General features: G+C 34.3%; 4 protein-coding genes across 7 annotated transcripts; 2 read left to right on the top strand and 2 right to left on the bottom strand.

Moving 5' to 3' along the window:
• Positions 1-1911: 1911 nt before the first annotated feature.
• On the bottom strand, positions 1912-18533 carry Cep135 (Centrosomal protein 135kDa). Of its 4 annotated transcripts, XM_066391000.1 has the most exons (21): positions 18202-18533; positions 17463-17589; positions 17204-17314; positions 16979-17127; positions 16663-16840; positions 16421-16580; positions 16072-16253; positions 15731-15855; positions 15370-15651; positions 15168-15278; positions 14949-15098; positions 14795-14890; positions 14509-14738; positions 14222-14432; positions 13852-13967; positions 3444-3569; positions 3016-3169; positions 2729-2926; positions 2435-2611; positions 2182-2384; positions 1912-2129 (listed from the first exon to the last, which is right to left on the bottom strand). In XM_066391000.1, exons 1-21 carry the CDS (start codon positions 18364-18366, stop codon positions 1982-1984), a joined length of 3399 nt encoding a protein of 1132 aa, XP_066247097.1. In that variant the 5' UTR covers positions 18367-18533; the 3' UTR covers positions 1912-1981. The 4 variants fall into 4 exon arrangements, with proteins under 4 accessions (XP_066247097.1, XP_066247098.1, XP_066247099.1 ...); XM_066391001.1 differs by lacking the exon at positions 17204-17314 and having other exon boundaries at positions 18202-18532; XM_066391002.1 differs by lacking the exons at positions 16979-17127; positions 17204-17314 and having other exon boundaries at positions 1914-2129; positions 16663-16794; positions 18202-18530.
• LOC136409507 (uncharacterized) lies at positions 4842-13733 on the top strand. Its single transcript, XM_066391066.1, has 5 exons — positions 4842-5255; positions 7199-7357; positions 12371-12573; positions 12629-12966; positions 13025-13733. Exons 1-5 carry the CDS (start codon positions 5211-5213, stop codon positions 13684-13686), a joined length of 1407 nt encoding a protein of 468 aa, XP_066247163.1. The 5' UTR covers positions 4842-5210; the 3' UTR covers positions 13687-13733.
• Positions 18534-18878: 345 nt separating the features above from the next.
• Positions 18879-20603, top strand: LOC136409510 (palmitoyltransferase ZDHHC6). Its single transcript, XM_066391074.1, has 8 exons — positions 18879-19083; positions 19139-19317; positions 19374-19458; positions 19519-19669; positions 19726-19873; positions 19933-20145; positions 20198-20385; positions 20437-20603. Exons 1-8 carry the CDS (start codon positions 19029-19031, stop codon positions 20588-20590), a joined length of 1173 nt encoding a protein of 390 aa, XP_066247171.1. The 5' UTR covers positions 18879-19028; the 3' UTR covers positions 20591-20603.
• A 92-nt stretch (positions 20604-20695) lies between these two features.
• On the bottom strand, positions 20696-21322 carry LOC136409515 (EEF1A lysine methyltransferase 2). The gene has a single exon (XM_066391078.1). It carries the CDS (start codon positions 21320-21322, stop codon positions 20696-20698), a length of 627 nt encoding a protein of 208 aa, XP_066247175.1.
• Between the last annotated feature and the right edge of the window lie 945 nt (positions 21323-22267).

The raw sequence follows: 22267 nt of genomic DNA on the forward strand, positions 1-22267 counted from the left end.
TCGTAGTAATAATTTTTCCCTTGTTTAGTGGGAACTTCTTTATATCTGAAATGATATTGTTTAATATTTTATTGATTTAACTAATCGTATTAAACCTGGCGGTAGTTGCGTAGTTTTGTTTGAATAATCTTCCTTTCTGGGATTTGATTTTTGCAACAACTTTTGAATATCCGGCTCAGAAACTGACACATGAAGGGAGGACTGGCATTTGGGCCCGAATTGTTTTGTGTCTTGGCTTGCGGAAAATTCAGTTCCTTGGGGCAGGGTTTTCACTAAACGTTGCTCAAAACATTTATGAGGGAAGCACAAATAACGATGTGTGTTCATGATTCGATAGTTAATACTGTCATCAAGTCCAGGACAAACATTCGCTTGGGATTTTTCAGTCTCGTTGCCATGGTAGCAGTAAACATTACTGGGTTTACTTGATTGCTTATCGCCTTTTTTTTCCTGACTTAGAGATAAACCGGCATAGTCCACATTGGACGAGCAATACCCAAAGACGTCATCTTTGTTATGATGGTCGGTTGAAAAAATGTTTCCACTTTTCCTCCTGTCATATATCTGTTTAGTTGAGACCATTTCCGATGCTGAGACATCATCCTCATGTATCACTCGCCCACTATGCACAGTACTTTTAATAGGCTCTCCTTTCTGTTTCGCCTGCTTCCCTTCTGAAGCAGTTTTAACAGATTCTTTTGTCTTCACATCCTCCGTGTTTTCTTCCCGAATGCCCACACGTGGACAAGCATGCATTTTCATGTAATTTTGAGCGTTAGTTTTGAAGAGCAGCTCTTTGTACATAGGACACTGCAATTTGTCGCATTGTTCTAAGCATTCACGGTTGTCCTCATCAAGTTTAGTGAGATCCCTTACTCTATCTCGTTTCGCGCCTGAAGCGTGGCACATGTGGTCGGGTGCTGATGATTTAGTAGAGCGAATCATGCTTATCGGAACTACATTTTCGGGGCTTTGAATGGGCCTAGCTTTATCCGACTTGGATTGACTGGTTGCAATGCCAGGAATTAATTCGGGGTTCAGGTTGGGCACATTTGGAATATCGTTGACGCCTTGACATTTTGACTTTAACGTTTCAGTTGGGACGATGTATGAGGCACGTTCAGGAAGCTTTATGAATGCTTTTAGAGCTGATCTGTAATATATCAATAATAAAATTATCCACATTTGGAAGAAAAACGGCAGAACACAGCGGACTAAATAAGGTTGATTTATTTAACATTTAATGGAGGTGTGGTAATTAAATTTACCTCTGCTTGAAGAGAAACTTACCTAATTTAAATATTAGGTAATTAGGTATTGTGACGTGTGTGATCGAGGCTGTTTTTAGTAAAAAGGGCGTGGAAGGAATAAACTGGTCTACGAAGTCGTTAAGATAGGTACCATTTCAAGGCAACGTTCGAGGTATTTTAGCGTTATAAATAGTATCGACATAGTAGCGAATTTCATAACAAACTGCATTTTGGTGGTTCTTAGGCGAAGGGCTACATTACCTTGTCACTTTGCCTTTGTTAACCTGGTTACGATACTCATAATCCTGTCCAATAGGTAGTTAAGGAAAATGATAACCGTAAAAAGCACCAATAAGCAATATTTACAATAAAAATTATTTCCGGTATTTTTGCTAAGAATATGAGCGCCTATATGTTGCCAAATAGGAAAATAAAGTTAGGGATGTTTGGGAAACTGGCAGCTATTAAACGTTGCTCATGCAGTTTATGACAATTGACGTCAGAGTATTGATGCGACATTACGGCCGCTATATTACATTTTATTAATAAAAATTATTTATTTTAAAAAATCACAAGAAATGTATTTACAATTCATATTATTGTTTTGTCAATTAGTGCAATGTTAAATTGTAAAACTCCACTCATTCAAAACACGTTTACACGAAATTCAAATAGATTTAAAACTTATAGTAAGTAAAACTTAAAATTTAAAATAAAACCTCGCTAAAAAATTACAAAGAAGGATAATAGCCCTTATTATCGTCCAGCCTAGATCGCGAAAAACGTTCATTGGCAATATCCCTGCGCAATTGCTTATTTTGCTGACTGTACTCGAAGGCTTTGCCTTGATAAATATCGAGTTGTTCAGCTGTAGTAGTTCTGCAAAGCATCAATGACAAAAATGCTAAAGCAAGTCTTGAAAAATTCTTACAGTCTTTCTTCCAGTTCGGATATATTCTGCTTCAAGCGAGAGATTTCTCGCTGCAAATCCTGGTTCAATAGCCTCTGCTCCGTCAAGTCGCGCCTGGTCTCGCCGAGCAACTTTTCCACCGTCTCCAGACTGGTCTTTCCCTGTTCCAAAACTTTTTGCAGAGTTTCTTTCTCGGAATTCAACTTTTCGGTTATTTTCAACGTCTAAAATAAAAGGTTAAAAAAATCGTAAAATCTTGGGGCTGTAATACCACCTGTGACCGACGATCCTCCCTATTCATCAGTTCAGATTTCAAAACGTCCTTTTCCCTGTCCAGTTTCACGCACAAGTCGCGCATTTGTTTCAATTCGGAGCTGCAATGCTCCAATTCTATGCCATTTTGCTTCAGTTGCATCTCAAGTCTGGCTACGTTTTCTGACAATTCCGCTATCTAATTTAGATAAAAGAGGGGAGAAGATTACTATCAAAATTTGATTGATGATGGTAACACATTCTGGAGTTAAATAATTTTTTTTTTTATTAGGATTAGATTGGTTTTGTCTCTCACCTGTTTTTCGTAGCTCTTGATAACGGACTCCTGATGTTGAATTTTCCTTTCAAGGTCAGACGTATGATCCAACGCCACGGAAAGTTGTATTTTCGACTGTGTAGCCTCAGTTTCTAAGGTGTGGTTATTACTCTCAAGCTCATTTGCTTCTTGCGACAAGCTTTTAAATTGATCCAAAAGTTCACTTCTTTCCAATTCCTGAAGAAAAAGTTATTCAAATATTTTATCGCTTGACATTAATCACCCTTTATCAAGAGACGGCAGACTTTCCCCAATGTAAATACTACCTTTTGTGAGATTAGGTCTTCGGTTCGTTTTACTTCGGCCACGTAATGCTGCAATTGACGTTTCAAATCCTCGACTTGCCTCTTAGTAATGTCCAATTCATTCCGAGCTTCCCTGCAGTCGCATACCACACTACTCAAATCGTTTTGGAGACGCCTATAAAATACAATAATTGAACATTCTGGTTAACTGATGCGAAAGAGCAGATGGAGGAATGGGAAAAACATTCAGACAACAACCTTGTTTTTGATTTATTTTGCAGCTGAAATGAATAAAAGATATTGCTGAGGTAAAATCGAGATAATTTCGATATCAAAACTGAATACATTTTCCAGCCATGGGTTTAGATATAATACTTAAAACGTTTCTCAATTTGGGGTTGGGATGGTAAATCAAAATCAACATTGAGTTATAATACAAAGAAACTTACTTGTTTTCCACTAAAGCGGCTTCTTTAAGGCGTTTCTCTTTCTCATGATCTTGTTCTAGGGAGACTATTTCCTGCTCTTTTGCACGTAGCAATTGATCCTGGCTCGACGTCTCGTTTGTGCGTTTACTAAAATTGAAAACACAAACTTACATAAAAAAGTCAGTTTTATTAGCACAGAAGCATTATTTGTTTTTAGTGTAAAGTGCATATTAAAGGGCTTCAAAAATTCCAACTTTTCCGTTGAAACCGACTTCTTTACCGTTTTGAAAATATGGCAATTAGAACACGGCGTACAAAAAAAGACTGGTGCAAGTTACTATAAAAATTTATTGAAGTTGGAGGACATTGCTCAGGTTAGTTCAAGTTAGTTCAGGTTATTAAGGTCAATTTAACCCTAACAATGATTGAGTAATTAATCAAAAATGAAGCAAAAATCTAGTATTGTAATCCTTTGAAGCTATATGGTATGATAATTAGATAACCGGACTGGCACAGCGACGGATCTAATTTTCAATTTAAACATTTTGAAATATTCATACACAAATAAGAGGACTTTGTCTGATAAAGCGCAGGTAAATTATTAGACACCATTTATGTCCAGTATTATCAATTGGCATCTCAGCCAGATGTATCGAATAGCAGTAAATTCATTTCAAAACAGTAAAGAAAATAAATATGTAATAGGTACATATGTAGTATAAATGTTATGAATCCGAAAGTAGCATTTCTCAACGCGCGTGGGACAAATTCCCGTATGAGATGAAGCTGGACACGGGAATGAAAGCGAATTAATGGTTCTTTTCACAAGAAAGTAACAACTGTTGGCGAAAACTGCATCCTTTTACATTAATTAATAACCGAGATATCGGATGCAAGAATTGAAAATAGGACACCCTGTATATTGCTTTCAGTCAAGCTATGATCGCAAGTGAAAAAAATGTATCTCAGATTTTAAATAAGCAAATCGATATTCAACTTAAACATGAGTTGACCAATGATCAAATTTGAACGCGTAATCGGGGATGTAAAGTTGGATTTACAGTTTCTTTACTTTAAAACATAAAATGTATTATTATCAACGTCTTACTTTACAGTGATGTGAAGTAAAAAATGCTAACGAAACGATCGATATGTTTATTTTTCTTAAGTCTTAACATTACGTTTTGCGGCTTAAGTTAATGAAACTATAAATCCAGCTTTCAGTTTGAATTAAAGGAAAAAGTTTCGCATTGAAATTTCCATATTCACATAAATATTAAACGCTTGTCATTTCTTAAAAAAAACGCCTCTTTTGTTGGATGAACCTCGACACTCGCGACAATAATTCAGAACCAAAGATGGATTTATGCGTCCTTGGTTCTCTACGCTCCTGCATCATTGATCGCAAATAAAGTAGAAGTGGAAGAATGGTCCCACACGGTACCAAACATGGTGCCAACAAATGTGTTGGAATCAAAGCGCGCGTTATTTTCTCCGAGTCGAGAGCAATAGTCGCGAGTTTCGGTATTTACGAAATTTTGCAGCGCCGGTTTGAATTGTAGCCAAAACGTAAAAGAAAAATTTCTGAGCCTCCTGTATAAATATTTTTGTGTTACTCTGTAACTCATCCTTGAGCGAATAGATCGGATGAAGTCATTGTGATTATCTGACTCACAGCTTTAAATGAAGTTGGAAGCGTCGTAGTTAAATCGCAACTGAAGCAGTTAAAGAAGTTTGTATGAAATTAGTAGTGCGATATCGAGAAGTAACTCTTCGAATAAAAATGTGATGAAAAATTTTAGAAAAGGCATCACAATGAATTTGCCACTAAAGGTAAGACATTGTTACATTTTCTAAAATAAGTACAGAGAAATTTAATAGAATTAGTTTAGAGGGTAAGCGAAGTGTACAGGGTAAGTGCTTTATTTTTTATGTTTTTTATAAAGTCATCAATCTCTGGCTAAAACTGAAATATAAAGGATGGAACTGTTCAGATAATAACACATTAGAAAATATCTACATTTTATGGAGAAACAACAATATCTCGGATTACTTTTATATTCAAATTTTTGGATAACTTAACGAAAATTTGAAGAGTATACATAACTTAGTGAGTTAGTGGCACATTTCACTTAATTGTTAAAATGTAGGGTGCAGCCTCTTCTGAAGTAAAGCATTATTATCATGGTGGTTAAGGTGGTTGAGGACCGGAAGCAAGATATGTCATCAAAGAGAAAAAAAGAATTGTTGAGACCAATTTTGGGAAATTTGTAATGCAGACACAGAGCAAGATACGTCATTACAATTTCATAAAATTTTACTCTTGAATATCTTATATTAAATAAACAATTGGTGGAAACCCCTGGGAAAGTGGTAAATAAATTACATGTAATGGTTAAATAAAAAAAAGTAATATTTCAAGACCAAATTGAAAAATGTGTTACTAAAGAAACAAGAGTGCAAGAGAAACAAGAGATATGCTTCACTATAACATCGCACAACGTGGCTCCTGAACATGTTGTAATAAAATATCAATTGGCATTCTGATCGGGGAAAAACCAACGGAGCGTGAGAAGAAAATTGCAATATATGAGCGAGATAAAAATGTTCAAAATTGAGTTAAGTGTCTGAAAAGTTCTAGCAGCTGTAAAAAGAAAATAAATAAATTTCTTTTGGAACTTGGAACCTCATGACCTCAGTAGCGAAAAAGAAAAATCGTGCAGGGGATTGCCATGTGATGCATTGGCATGCCATTAAATAATGCTCTGTAGAGTTTTTGTTTCCCCATTTCCTGCAATTAAAACAGTTGGCATGAAATGATTAAAAAATTGCTTTATCCATGGACGTCTTCCAGACCATAATTTTTTGCTACCACAACATAGTGGTTAAATATCGATCTAAGAATTTTCTTTTCAAAAATAATAACTTCATTAATCTTTGTATTTCTCAAATTCTTAATTCGTAACTACTCACTCACGCTTAATGCGGCACTAAGAGGTATGTAATGGGTGCAAATCGCCGATATGCGGTGATTGTGTAACGTATTACATTCACCGCCGAAATGACCCAGTTTAGCGGGTCACGGTGAAATTATCCTTAGATTATTCAATTAATTGGCACATTTCTTGGCCATGAATCCACACTTTGGTAGGTACTAAATGCCGAATGCACGGTACCATCGTCTGTCTCACACGAAACCAGTTCTGGGTATTCAAATTTCAAAACTAATATTTTACCCATCCGTCGGAATTACCAATAAATTAGCTGACTGCTGTTTATAACCTTTTTTTTAGTACAAACGCGGGAAGAAGCATCGTTTATGCATCATTATTAATTATGCAACATTGAATAATTATTGTAGATATTTATGTAATGGGAAACAAGGAACTGGTTCCATTGTTCTTCGAAAATGGGTACGAACGTAATCTCAAGCGAACAGGAAAAGTAATGATGTTGCTTCTCGTGATGATATTTTCTTTTTTCAATATCAAATATGAAACTCGTTGATCGCGTATATAAAACTCATCGATAACATACATAAACCCCCAACAATTGTAAAATAAACTGCCAAAACACAAAAGTGGGCCACCTATGGAACCCATACACATGTCTTTGAAATTTCCATTGTCCTATATTTTGTTATGTAAATTTCATAGTCACAGATTAAAATTTAACTTCAAGTATAGTTTAAAATTGTAGTAAATTGCTTTGAGAGTTTCAACATGTTAGTCGGTATCAAATTATTTACATATTTATTTCCCTTTCCTCGTTTATAGGTATGGATATTACTCGAGGTATCGTTAGTACTAGTCTCCTATGGAGCCATAATGCCACCGCCATGGGCGGATCCAAAGCTCAATCCATGTGCAAAGGAGCCCCTTGGGTGGCAGCGTTTATATTGGCCTCCTGACGGAAAATGTTATAAGATATTTCAAGTAAGTGATAACCTTTACAAAGTTCCAACAATCTGTCGTAGAGTGTTACTAAGCAAATCAAACAACTTGAACGAATCTAGTTCCACGAACGTTAGGGCAAATGTGCACTAAATTAGTGAAATTGTGGCAATTAATCGTTCTTATGTAACATTCCAATCTTTTGAAAAATAACTTGTAATTAAAAGTTCTAACAACGAATCGGCAACTAAAATTCTTATGTGATTTAGATCTAGGAGACACACAGCAGAAAAAAATTAGGTCACAGACTTAATAACTTATATTAATTTTTATTTGTACATTAAGCGATAATGTACAGGGCGGCGGAGAAAGGAATTGTCACCAATATACAGGGTGAGTTTTTTAAGTGTGTCACGTAAATATCTCTGAAGTTATGAGTTTTAGAAAAAAAGTTTCAAATAAAAAAGGGATTATATGAAAGGAGGAAACTTTTGGCATCATCACTGTTTCGATTCAAGGTCATCTTCAGGCTCTAATCAAGGTCAACTTTGTTTTTTCAAATGGAAACCCCACATTTTTTTGACAGATTCTGATTTGTTGTTCAAAACAAACAAGTTTTTACTTGAAACATTTTTTTATTTATTTGATACTTTTGGCACAAATTGACATTTTTAAAGAATTTTGTTGCTGAATGAAATGCTTGTATCGATACATCCAAGAGAAGAAATTAAAAAAAAAACATAATTTTTAAAAGAAATTGTCTACACTGAAGTGCCAACAACTGCTGAAAACATGAAAGAAAGAATAAGAGTAGCTTGCCGTAACATTCCACCAGAAACATATTGGAATATCCAACAGTCATTCAAAATGAGGATCGCTAAATGCATTGAAGTAGAAGGACATCATTTTGAACACTTATTTGATTGAATTGTTTAAAAATTATGGTTTTTTAAAATTTCTTCTCTTGGATGTATCGAGACAAGCATTTTCGTTAGAACAAAATTCTTTAAAAATGTCAATTTGTGCCAAAACTATCAAATGAATAAAAAAATGTTTCAAGTAAAAACATGTTTGTTTTGAACAACAAATCAGAATCTGTCAAAAAAATGTGGGGTTTCCATTTGAAAAAACAAAGTTGACCTTGATTAGAGCCTGAAGATGACCTTGAATCGAAACAGTGATGATGCCAAAAGTTTCCCCCTTTCATATAATCCCTTTTTTATTTGAAACTTTTTTTTCTAACACTCATAACTTCAGAGATATTTACGTGACACACTTAAAAAACTCACCCTGTATAGGGTATATCAGAAATAAATACATTAATTTTAACTGGAAATGGAGGGGGGAGGGGGCAAACATATAGCGCAACAACTTTCCTTAAAATCTTTTTTTTCAATCACCTTTCGTTATCGAGATAGAATTAAAAATAGCTTTGAACAAAATTCACTACCCAGCACTGACCTATTTGACTGAGCGATAAACAGGTACCAAAAACAACTGCAAAAACGATAGGTAGGTTTTTGCACCTGTACCGAATTCTTAACGTCTGAAATATGTTATGATTATTGATAACTTATTTTTTAAATTATAATAAATTCTGTTGAAGTGTTCTCTTCCACGTTTACGGGTTGCCGTAATCCCGAAGATGTTTAATCACATGCACAAAACTGCGTTCGTTAGGAGTTTGACGGCTCAGAAACTTTTGTAAGTAGATCCTGCAAAATGCAGCAGATTCACCGGAGGCACTATCTGCCAAAATCATATCGGTGTATTCATTACTTGAAAAATAAGCCATTTTTAACAGACTTAAATTGCTTCATTCATCGAAACATTGAACCTAAACAATAATCGGCCGCGATACAAAATAAATTTAATTTATTGACGAAGGTACGCGTAGTAGCAACTCAACTTCTGACCCTTTTTTTGGAAAACCGTTTTAATTCAACAACAATAATTATTGATGCATTATGAATTTTAAGAAGGGAAAGGTAAAAGTAAAAAAGTAGTTTTCGAGAAAAATGGTACATAAAAAAAATATTGCTGTTAACGAGATCTTTCACTGCTTTAAATTAATGTATTTATTTTTGACACACCCTGTACATAGAGTAACTTTTTAATTCCGAGAAAACGACTAGACCCGCTTTTTTTGGGGGGAAGATAATTCATTTCACGAATATGAATTAAAAAGAATTAAAATAAAAATAACAAACGATAATGATAATATGTTAAGAGTAATTCCAACTTTTAAACAAGATATTAATTAAATTGACAAGATTATCGGTGCACCCGATAACAAAATTACTACTTCACCATTAATTTTTAACTGAATATTTGTGGTTACTCCTTCTGTCAACCTGTCCATACAATTTGCATATAAAATAGTAAACATAATCCGAACAGTGAAACTCATCTACGATTACGATTAATATTTAACACACGAAGACAATGTTTCGGGCTGAAAGGTCATAGCATGGACATGTACACCCCACCTTCTTAGAATGTGTAGATTGTCCAGTACAAAAACCGATGCACGTGATAAACTACGTAATTTCATTGCCCAACCCTCACGTTCAAAATATGAAAAACTTTCAACATGGAATTTATTCCCAGGTAAACAATAATTATGTGGATGAACTGGAACTAGTACTTGAAACTAAGGGTAACCCATCCGTTAACATTTAGTAAAACATTTAAACTTAACACTAACATAAATAATGGAAATATTAACAACAATGTTAACAACAGGCCACGATGACGCTAAATTTGTCATATACAAGGTGTCCCATAACTATAGGGACACACAGCAAGTGGAGATAATACATGTAAAAATGAGACATTTGGTATCAACTTGTCTGTATCAAATATTGTTAGTTAAGAAAATATAAGGTATTTTAATCGACCGGGTATTTTTAACAGAATATGACAATATTTAAATAAGGCTCAGCAAAAATATATTGAAATTAATGGAGGTCACTTCCAACACTTTTTGAACTTAATTAGTTCGATGTTTTGTTATTTGGTTTGTTTATCACTATTTTGTTATTTTTAGTTAAAATGTAAAATTTTATTAAAAATGTAATTTTTTTTGCATAATTTATTTACTAAAATTTTTTTTTTATATAAAAATACTTAAGCTTTCATAATTTTCAAAAAAAAATTACAAAAAACTTTCTACAAAAAATTATAGTAACATTTGTGCGAGTAATTTTTACACGTACTATCTCCACCCGCTCTATGTCCCTATAGTTATGGGACACCCTGTATTTGTCTGTTTCGATATTACACTTTTTCCATTCCACTATTTTATTTTATTGTGACTGTTGTGTTTACTTAACCCTAGAATGCTACCCATATTTTCTAGTACACAAAGAGTACCCTGGGGTTTCAGTGTACCTCAAACAATCTACATTTAGAATATAAACACACGAATCAAACCAAAGAAGACTAGATACTATATGAAACTACTGTGAAGGACAAATAGGTGTTATCGTCTAGCAAAAAATAGTAGGATATTTTTTCATTTCTGGGGTACAGATGTACCCCGGTTAGCATTCTAGGGTTAAATACCATCCAATTTTTCGCCATATTCTATTAAGTTCCTGTTTTACTGGTGATTTCTTTACAACAAGCTCTCTTTTTAAAAACACAGGCTAGTGTGAATATATTGAACGTTATTAGTATTTTTCGATATGTCAAATCAGTTAAATAGCCCGTATAAAGAACTTGTTGCGTCCTTAAATACAGTATTTCGAACGGGAAAGGAACAATAATGTCCGTCTATTAACATTGAATGCCGTCAGAGAAGTATATTTATCATTTTTATTAAATTTCACAGATTGTACATTGTGTAATACTAAATTAATCATGCAATCGGCAACACCACTTAACTTTAGCGTTATGACGTCCATCGGTTTTTGTATTGGATGACCTATACTGTAGCTAAATTAAAAAAAAAACTTGTTATCACTATAGGCCACACAAAAAAATATTTGTAGATAAACACATCTTCCCATTACAGTGGTTCAAAGCTGTCATTAAATAGTAAACGGCGCCTTAGCGCCTGTTGTCAGCAGCGATGTTCTGTTTTACCTGTTACTTTTATCTCATACAATTTCTTCAATTTCAGAATTATTCTGAGATTTCATTTTATCCCGAACTTTTAAGCGTCCAAAAGTAATAGGAACTACTTTACTCGCAAGTATACCTATTTATTAAGGTATTTAATAAAAACTATATAAGAAAAGCGTTGCATTGAAATTTTAGATCAATATAATAGATTGAAAAATGTGTATTATTTTCAACCCTTCCAAGCTTTGTCAATCGTCATAGCATGTTTTGCTGCTTGCAGTTCGTAGATTTTTGTGCGACCTATCGTGATGACTAATTTTTTCTTTATTTAGATATAGTATATATATTATTGCTTTACATACATATAAGGAGTTGAAAAACTATGCCTTTCGATGGCGTAACAATAATTTAAAGGCCAGTTCCCTAAAAAATCCGAGAGTGACCGAAGATATTAAACGTCATCTTGAAAATGCTGACATTAATACAGCAGAAACATCCCCGCAAGTAAATTGCATTATGGTGCAAAGGAAGACTCGAATTTGCAATCTGCTATTTTCCTTTTTTGAATATTTTCAAGGCAGTGGAAGAGAATCTGACTAAACTCGGAAAAATAACTTACTTATGTAATTTAATATTTACATTATAAAAAATATTATATAACCGCATTTAAACGTTTCTCAATAATCCATGGGTTATTTTCAAGGTTGGATAGAATGTACGATTGCCATTTTTCTACTTTTCCAAGAATAATATATGCTAATCTGCGATTAATGTATTCTGATAGCATAACCACAATAATTTCCCTGCACAACGACACGATAAATACCAATAAAAAACGAGTATTAGCTATATATGCTTTATGAACAGTATTACCTAACCATTTAGGGAAGAAAAGCGATTTAATTTCAATTGAATTCGATTGTTTTCAAAGAGTACAATGTTTGTTTTAATGCACCTCAATTTCTAACTTAATATTGTATATATTAGTTAGGTCCACCATGTCCAGAAGGAATGGAACTCAGCCCTGCGAAAAGCAAAGAAGGGAACGAACTATATGCCGAATGCCGATGCCCTCCCAAACAAGCGCTTTCTGACACAGACGGCAAGTGTTACCCCCTATTTAACCTCGGACCATGTGATCTTGGTTCCTATTTCGCCCCCAAGACTGTGTATAAAAATAACGTAACCACGTAAGCGAATTTGTAAACGTTTCGTATAATCAGCTTCATTATCACTTTATCGCAGATCCAACGAAAAAATAGGAACTTGTAAGGAAATACCTGAATGCCCCAACGCAAACGCGATTTACTGGGTTCGAAGCGGAAAATGCTTTCAAAAGTTAACTCGTGGGCCTTGTCCTAAAGGGCAACTTCTGACAGTGGATGATAATGGGATTTCCACGTGTGCTTGCAATAAACTAAAGGAAATGAAGCAATTTCGGGCAGCGGATGACAAATGTTATCAGCATTTCACCACAGGATATTGCAAAGAACGGGGCCATTTATTTTTACCTGATCAAACTTGTGGTTGTTGGAGCTTTCTTCCTCATTTCCACCGAGAATCACAAAAATGCTACGAATTAGGTAACAAATAACAAAAGAATATTTAGAAGAGAAGTTTCTTTATTTTGAACTGTTTCAGGTACCATTGGACCTTGTTCAAAAGGGGAAATGTTCACGGTCCTCCCGAAAACTAACAGCGGAGGTTGCATGTGCCGCCCGGGTAACATTCGCTATCGAAACAACGCCGCGTGTCATCGACCTTTTACACGTGGCCCTTGTGAGTGGAACCACATTCTGGTCAATTCTACCACCTGCATTCCTCTCCCTTGTCGTCGTGGAGACCTCTATTTTCCCCGAGACGCATTTTGCTACAAAATTGGCAGTCGCGGTCCTTGTGAAAAAGGAAAAATTGTGACTTTCGATTTCGACACTCGACCTTCGGTGGACGGGATTTCGTATAATGGAGTATGTGCATGTCCTACTAAAGATTGTTCAGACATGGAGAAACTGGAGTGCGACAGAACCAAAGGGCTGATTAGATACGGAGATAAATGCTTCAAGTTGTATTCGCAAGGGCCTTGTCCAAAAGGCGAGTGGTTGTCTCCTGCTAGAGAAGGAAAAGAATTGCTAATGGAGGAGGACAAAGACGAAGGCGTTTGCGAATGCATTCCTGGCAATATTCAAAGACTAAAGACCGCCAGAAATGAATTGTTAAAGGAGTGTTTGCCCCAAACGACTGTACTGGCCGAATTTTTGAATAGGACTTTTGGTAAAACTGAGATGATTGAGACAAATATGTAAGTAATGATGTGATGCTGTGATTGTTTTGATAATATTAAATAAAGTTTTATGAAACTACTTCGTTTTTTCTGCATTAAAAGGAAAATACTAACCATCGTATCCACTGCAAACTGAAAAAAGCTATAAAATGGGTTAGCCGATGGATGAAAAAGGTGCAAAATTTACCTTAGTTTTCTATTCAGGTCTTTGAGTTCGGTCTCCAATCGAGAAATGAACTTCGTTTTCTCACCAATATCGTCCTCGAGAGCGGCGATTTTTTCAGTTTTTTCATCCAAATTGTTCTGAAAAACATTTAAAAAAAATTATATTATGATATGTAAGAAAATGTTCTTACATAAAGTATTTTTTATACTGAAAAACTGCTTTCATGCACACGCTGTGTAGAAGCTGTAGAATTATAACCTTTATTGTTACTTTTATTACATATTATTTTAAGAGTAACTTTATATAAGAGTCAAAATTCTGAGATTGACAAAGCTTTTTTTATAGATCATTTGCATACAGAATAAACAAATAACACAATAAAATTACTCACCGCCAGGCTGTCTTTCTCCTTATCCAATCTGATTAATTGATTCTTCATAATTTGAATATCTGATGTCAATCTTGCGATTTCTCTATCTTGGAGTAATGTGTCATTGCTCGATTCCTTTATTTTTGATTTATAACTCGCAAGATCAGTCTCGGCCCGCAATACCTGGGCTTGAGCTTCCAACAAAGCTCTATCATTTTGCTCGTGTAGCAATCTATGAAGAGATATTAATATCAAATTTTGACGAGGGCAATAAGGAAAAAATATATTATTACCTGAACAGTACTTACTTCAATTGATTGTAGTTGGCTCTTAAATTGTTTAATTCTATTTGAGTCTGTTTAAGTTGATCCTTAACGTTCCTATTATCGTTTTCCAGGTCAGAAATATTTGAACGCTGTGTTACATCGGTCTTAACCAAATCCCTTCTCTCATCTTCCAATTTTCGTATATGCTCCTGCATTTCCTTGAAAGCTCTCTTAATTCTTTCTTCATTAAAGACTGTGGATTCGTTAACCGCCTAAATAATTCAAAATGCATAAAAAACAATAACTTAAATAATGAAATAATGCAAACCTGAAGTTTCGTTTTGAGTGAATTATTTTCAATTTCTAAGTTATTCAATTCCTTAGACTTAACTTCCAGTTCCCTGTCTCTGTTTTTGCAATTTATCTGTGGCATTAAAAAAATCGAAATATTATATTTTCCCGGGAAAGAAAACCATACTTACATTACTACAAACTGATCTCTGAGAGTCCGGCAGCTGAATACCATTAATCAAATATTCAGAATTCTGGATTTTGAGTCTTCTTGCGTTTTCTTCTAATTGTTTGATTTGATTTTCTTTATCGTTTAATTGTTGTTTTAATTGCATAATTTCCTAGAAAAGTAATATAAAATGGAGACTTGTATAAAATCGATTAAAGCTATCATTGCACACAAAACTTACATTGCCCGAAGTTTCAAAACGGGGAACGTTCCTCATTTGCTCCATCAGGCGCTGGTATTCTTTCATGTAATACTCTTTTTCTTGTCGCAAATCTTCTACAGATTGTTTCGCCTATAAGGGACAAAAGCTATTAAAATGAGGAATAAACTTGAAACCAGAAAAAATAAAATTAATTTAGTAACATTAATATAGAAGCACTTACATGAACTTGTCTAAATTCTACTTCTCTATCCAACAAGTCCCGCAAATTTTTTATGCAGTTACCCGATTCGCAACAACATTTCGGTCCCACCTCCTGCTGGGAAGTGGATCTTTCATTTTTCTCTGTCACCGAGGGGCTTTTGGTTGGTGATTTACTCATATAGGATTTTTTGCAACCCTTCTTATGCCCACTCTTCAAATTGGTTGATTCAATGCCGCCTTTCTTGTTCAGCATATCGTCTTCCATGGTGTCTCCCACTGATTGCTTCGTTGTCTTCATACTCTTTAGAAACAGACTTGTTTACATTAAAAACGTGCTCTCTGTTGAATGAACTTGAATAAACAGTACAATAATAACTTACCACCCTTTCACGCAGATCTTCTCGTTGAAAAGTTCCAGTTTTACGAGATTCTAATTCCATGATATTCCTTTTCTGCTTTGCATTTAATCTTGTAAGCCGATCAATTTCTAGGTTTAAATCATTTTCTAAAAAGCGAAAATTCACAATATTTATTATTAAATAATTAACGGCCTTGGTTTACAAACCGATCAACTAATTTTTTTTTATTGAAACATGCATAGAAAATATAATAAAAGAAGAAAAGTAGGGACATTTTTTGCACTAAGGTCTTCAGGTATTATTATCCAGTTTTCCTTATTGGTACACTGTGGATTTTAACAAATATTCTCAGTAATGCGTACCGATTATCGTCAAAGAATTGATCCTATCAGTAAGTTTTTTATTAGCTTCCTGCTCACTTTGTAATTGACCTTCTAAATGACTTTTTTCTAATGTAACGGCATCTAAATCAGCTGCGAGTTTTTGTTTGTCCCGTTCTAAATTTTGAATGAGTATAAGTGACTCATTTATTCGATCTTGCAATCTGAAATATAATAAATGGGGTATATGTCTGAGGATTAGAATGAGTACAGCAAAAAAGTCCAAACATACCAATTTATTGTATTTGTTTGTAATTATATTTATTATATTAATTTGTAATTATTGTAATTTATGTATCTCTTATAATATAAAACGGATGAAGTGTCTCACCTGATCACTTTCTCGGAACTCCCTCGAACCGTACTGTTACATTCAGCTTCAACAGCAAGAGCAATTTCGTCTACATTTTTCATTTCTTTTTCTAGTTGCCGGTTCCTCTCCACTAAATGAAGAGCACGCCTCATAGCTTCATGCTGCTTAGCCACAGCATCTATAAACATATGAGAATTAAGAAAAAATTTTAAAATTGGGTATATAAATGTGAAATAATAAACTTAGTCTAACGTACCTACCTTTTAGCTGGGCTTGCAAATTATTTCTTTCCGCTTTTAAACGGGTAATTTCGTCTTGCAAAGAAGTCATCTGATTGTCAATGTTTTTGTAGCAGCAATCTTTCCTTACAGCCTCGTAAGGTCGCCCGCCCTCTAGCAATAAATGTAACCGTTCTACTTCCTTATCTCGCGTTTCGACCTAAGATGGTAAAGCTGAGCACTTAAACAACTTACATGCCTACTATTTTTTATTCCTTAGCTTTACTTAGCATTGAGACCATAGAGCAAATGAAGTTCCAGATGGACATTGGATAATAGTTTTTTATAACTGACTAACCTGATTTTTCAGGTATGTATTTTCCTGTGTTAATCTTAAAAGTTTCTCTTCTAAATCCTTCACCTTTCCTTCTACAGGCAGAAAACTCTTTGTTAGTAGAGGCCCTTTGTTGTTTGAAATCTCATTTTTTGCTTTACTGACTTTGGGGCCTTTTTGATTAAAAAAAATAAAAATCTGATAACAATTTTTTCACACATTATCAAAGTAATAAGAGTATTTAGTTACCTTTTTGAACCTTTTCCTTTTCTAAATGTTGAATGTGGTCTATCAATTTGGTTTTTTCAGAGTAACAATTTTCTAATTTGCCTTGAAGCACAGCTATTTGATGTTTCAAATCTAAAGCATGGAAAAATAATGAAAAGGAGCTTAGTACATAATTTTTATGATAAATATTGTGAAAAATGCCTTAAAAGACTAAAATTATTCAAAAATTGGATTTAGGGCTTTTGAACAATAATTTACTAGTGTTTTACTCTAAGCATACCTTTCTGATTTTTCTCATGTTGTTCTTTAAAATGAATAAAGGCTTGATGTAAATCATTACACTCCTTTATAAGCCTGGCATTATCACACTTGTATGGCTCTACCCCTGACTCCAATAAATCTCTCTCCTATAAAAATATTAGCATATATAATATTTCATTATATAACACTATGTTGTATGAATGCAGATGTGACTATCACATTAGGCATAACATTGCTAATAACCTTCTAGGCTCTGATAAGGGTATGGATGTGGTGTCTGAAAAATCCTACAGAATTTTTTACATTGTAGCTGAGCGAGGAGGTTGGTACATACCAGGTAAATATTTCTTGTTTATTTTTACATTGAGGTATCTATTCTTTGACTGTTGCTGGCAAATTAGATATCACACAACACTGATATAGATTATTTTTTCTCACTTTTACTACAAAAAGGACATCCAGAACTTCTTGCACATTGTGTATACTTAAGCTTAATATGAACCATACCTTTAACTATCCCTAGCCCTATATCTATCGTTGCACATATGCCGAGTCCTACATATACCCACATACTTCTCTCATTTACCATCTTATGTATGTATAAAGGAAAATGTACAAGTAAGCTTATATTTTAAAGAATTATGGCTTAAACCTACCAAAATGAGTAAAATCAAACACAAAAGGATAAATATGTAGAAAATATCAACAAAACAAACTCCTGGAATTGTCAAATTGACATTTTCTAGTCTTCAACTTACTTCCAAGGCACACTGAGATATTTTCATGTACTTTTGAAGATTTTCACTTGTTTTGTATAAATCAAGAAGTAGTTTCTGAACAAGGGGTATAGATTCTGGTACCAACTTCTGAACATATCCTAAACAGTCTAGTTCTTCTCGAATTTGTTTGAACTTGTTCTCCATTATTTTGAAACCTTTAGTAAGAATAATTAATATCTACTTTATGTATAACAACTAACAATAACAACAAAACTTAACCCAAACAATCGGAATTATTCCTATTAGCGGATTTTTAACCAATCCGATTCGTCCCGGATGATAGCCAGCCAATCCGATTGGATGAACATCAGCTGATAACGATCAATCCGATCCGGATTCTCGTTTCCGAATAGGTCCAAAGACTACTAAGGAAGGAGTCACAAAGGTAAAGTAGAAAGACAAGGCTACTAGAATTACTGTCTATTTATCCATTTATATAACTACAAAATTTAACTCTACATAGAAATGCTAGAATCTAGTATTCAAAATCACACGAATGCGCGTATTCACGTCAATGTACTGTGCCATGCAAGGACATGACACTCCTTCAAGTGTATAGTTCCTGAACTTGACTATAACTCGAATCAAATAATAATCAGTGTCCGCGTCATTAAAACTTTTCTTTCATACATATTGCTTGCCTTTTTAGATAAAAATTAAAATTTTGGAATTTTACCAATTTAAAATAGGCTTTAAAATATATGAACTAAAAATCTGTTGACCAGAAATTCCTCACATTTTCTAGCAATGTAGTTAATACGCATTTGTCTCAGAAAAACCAGTAGTACAGTAATACAGCACCTGTAATGTCTTTGGGAATTTTTAAACGAGTTTGTCATTGGGGGCCCCTAACAGCCATAGGTAAGCTTTCCTATATAATCATACTTTTGAAATATTGAACCAAAACATTGAACAGGTATAGTAAAATTGGTTACTGGCTCAACCATACACTGCAGTGGAATGTGGTGGCCCTCAACTTCACTTAGTGGTTTTTTAAACACACTTTGCTTTATGAGTCTATCAGGTTTAACTTTATTTAATTTATTATCAGCTATGTTTCATGGGCCAGGATACTTACCTTTAAGGTGGATGCCGGTAATAAAAAGATGTAAACTGAAACATTATTTCAATTGACTAAAGTCAAATTTCAGAAAGATCCTAATGATTGCCAGTATTTGCAACATTGTGGTGTTTGTCAGGGCTATAAAGCTCCTAGATCTCATCATTGCCGAAAGTGTAAAATGAGTTAGAAATTGAGGTTTTGCTATTTAAGTATTCAATAAAAAAATTTATTAGGTGGAAGGTGTGTTCAAAAGATGGATCATCATTGTCCTTGGATCAACAATTGTGTGGGCTGGGGTAACCATGCTCATTTTACTTATTTTTTGTTATTTGCTACTTTAGGATGCTTTCATGCCAGTATTGTTTTGGGGTGTTCTCTCTACAGGTAAGCAACATTCATATAGCTAAAAACAACAATAAATCAAATGAAATTCTCCTTAGGGCTCTGTATAGAAAAAATTATTTGTATTACCAAATTCCAAATGTGCCTATAGTTCACTTAGGGCTTGCAGGAATGGTTACTACAGTACTATCATTAGGTTTTGCTATTGGGGTTGTTGTTGCTGTTGGAATGCTATTAATAGTGCAGGTAAGTTAGAAATGAATTGAAAAATAAGATTGCTAAATAAGCACATAATATCTTCATAGATAAGTTCAATATTAGGAAATCGAACTGGGATAGAAGACTGGATTCTTGAGAAAGCTAATCACCGTAGAATGAACACAAATGACAAGTTCATTTATCCCTACAATTTAGGGAAATGGAAAAACATTCTTCAAGTTCTAACACTTAGTGGTCAGCCTGTTGGAAATGGCATTAATTGGCCAGTTAGAGATGGCTGTGATCAATTTACTTTAACTGTAAACATAATTTTGTGAAATTTGTAATTTCACTAAAACACAACATTTCTAGATTGAGCAAATAGAGCAAAAGCGCGAGAAGCGGCTTAAATCACGTAATTATAAGATCATAAAGCCTGCATCAGGCTATTGGTTTCCCATTGTTCATGGAATTAAAGTCTGTTCTAATTATCCCTGCACAAATGAACCAAGACTGAAGTTGAATGTAGACGATATGGTGGTTGTAACTAGATGGAGAAAGTTAGTTCATATTTTTGTTTAATAAATGGGGGTTTAAAGAGACTTTTTTAGACACTGGTTGTTTGGTGAAAAAGTTCAAGAAAACCTGTCACAAGAACAAATTGCAGTGCTGCGCCAAAGAGGATGGTTTCCACGACCTTGTGCCATATTAATTACTGACCATTCTAATGGTTTTATTCCAGAAAATAGTAAGAAAGTGATTTAAGAGAAACTATTTTCTATGTTATGTTAACATAATTATATTACATTTTAATTTAATAATTTATTAATCTATAAATAAAAAAAAACAAGACTTTTAATTTAAATTTAATCAAAGTTTTTTCTTGAAAACACAAATGGAAACAACATTACCAACTTTTCCTCCAAATCTGAATTGGGGAGTTGGAATTGTTTCATACAAAATAAAAGTCTCCTGAAATCTCTTTTCCAGTTCACTCTCAGTCCAGTTACATGATGTTATAACAAAACAGCCGTTACCTAAAGCTTTAGCTACACTACCCAAATATTTCTCACAGCTTTCTATCGAGTTTTCACTTAAACTGATAGCATCATACGTGCCTTTATCATGGATCACTTCGTAAGTCTCTGGAAGTCCTTCAAGAATATCACACACTTGGAATTTTATATCAAAGTCATGTCTCTGAGATATAGCTGTGGCTAAATTAATGCCCTTCTCTGAATAATCTAACCCAGTGAGGTTTTTATAGCCCATTTGTGCTAATTCAATTAAAATATGTCCATTCCCACACCCAATATCCACAATACTTTGTGATTTGCTAATGTTTGTAGTTATCCAAGTAACTAATCGATCAACAATATCTTCTCCAAACCAAATTTCTCCAGTATCTCCATGCTCATTGAAATTCTTGATTTCATTATTATAACGCTCTTCCCAATATTCTAAGGTTCCTAATTCTGAACTGTCCAGTTCATCCATTCTGGTATCAAAGACTAGTGGCAGTTGTGGATTTTGTACTTATGTGTATATATGTACACAAAATTTAGTTAAATATGTTAAGAAGAAAGCACGGAAAATAACTTTTTATTTAAAATCGACCGTCCCTACTTCCTCTTAAGCATTCCTTGTTTCTGTTCCTTCCAAACTCAAGCTTCGTAACAAGTTTTCAAACATAACCCAACACTATACATTGTAGTTTGAACGAAATCCGGTTATCTTCCTCCTTTTTGAGAAATATCTGAGGTTAATTTAACAATAGAGTATTTGTATTTTCTTCCTGATTACTGGTTTATCCAGGATATAGGTATATTAATGCGTAATTTTAGCGGTTTCAGTTAAAATGAACGTAAATTCGTTTCGCACTCCACATTTTAGAAACAACCATTTAAGTATTAGAAATATTGAGGGGAACGGTAGTTAGTCAGGTTACAACGTTGCCAAATTTGTAATTGTGCGCTTTGACGTGATTTTCAATAAACTTGTGCCGCATTATACACTCGAGAGTAGTTCACACCGAGAACCTGCACCGACAAGTGACACTCACAGGAGTGACAGTTGACGAGTAGCAGGGGCGGAAATAGCGAAAGGGTTGATTAGATATATAAACCCAAAAATACCCTTTAAATCTCTCTTACACACTTAGTCTCTCATACTTTTAAGCTCTTATACTCTTACTCTCAGCTCTCTCGAGGTAACGTACCACGATTATCACCCTCGATATAGTACATACAGACTGTGATAATAAACATAGCAAGTTTTGTGTAAATAAAGATAGTCGAGCAGTATCAGCGCGTATTTTGTATTTATGACTAGTATCTTTGCCGGGTTAGAGTACTGGTCCTTTCAGCGTGTTCAACTTGTAACGGAAGAATAGCTCACCCCGTTAGCACCAACAACACGCCGCGTTACTCCGAATCCCATCGG

This window comes from Euwallacea similis, chromosome 6 (assembly GCF_039881205.1).
Source record: "Euwallacea similis isolate ESF13 chromosome 6, ESF131.1, whole genome shotgun sequence".
In the NCBI taxonomy this organism is placed as follows: Eukaryota; Metazoa; Arthropoda; class Insecta; order Coleoptera; family Curculionidae; genus Euwallacea; species Euwallacea similis.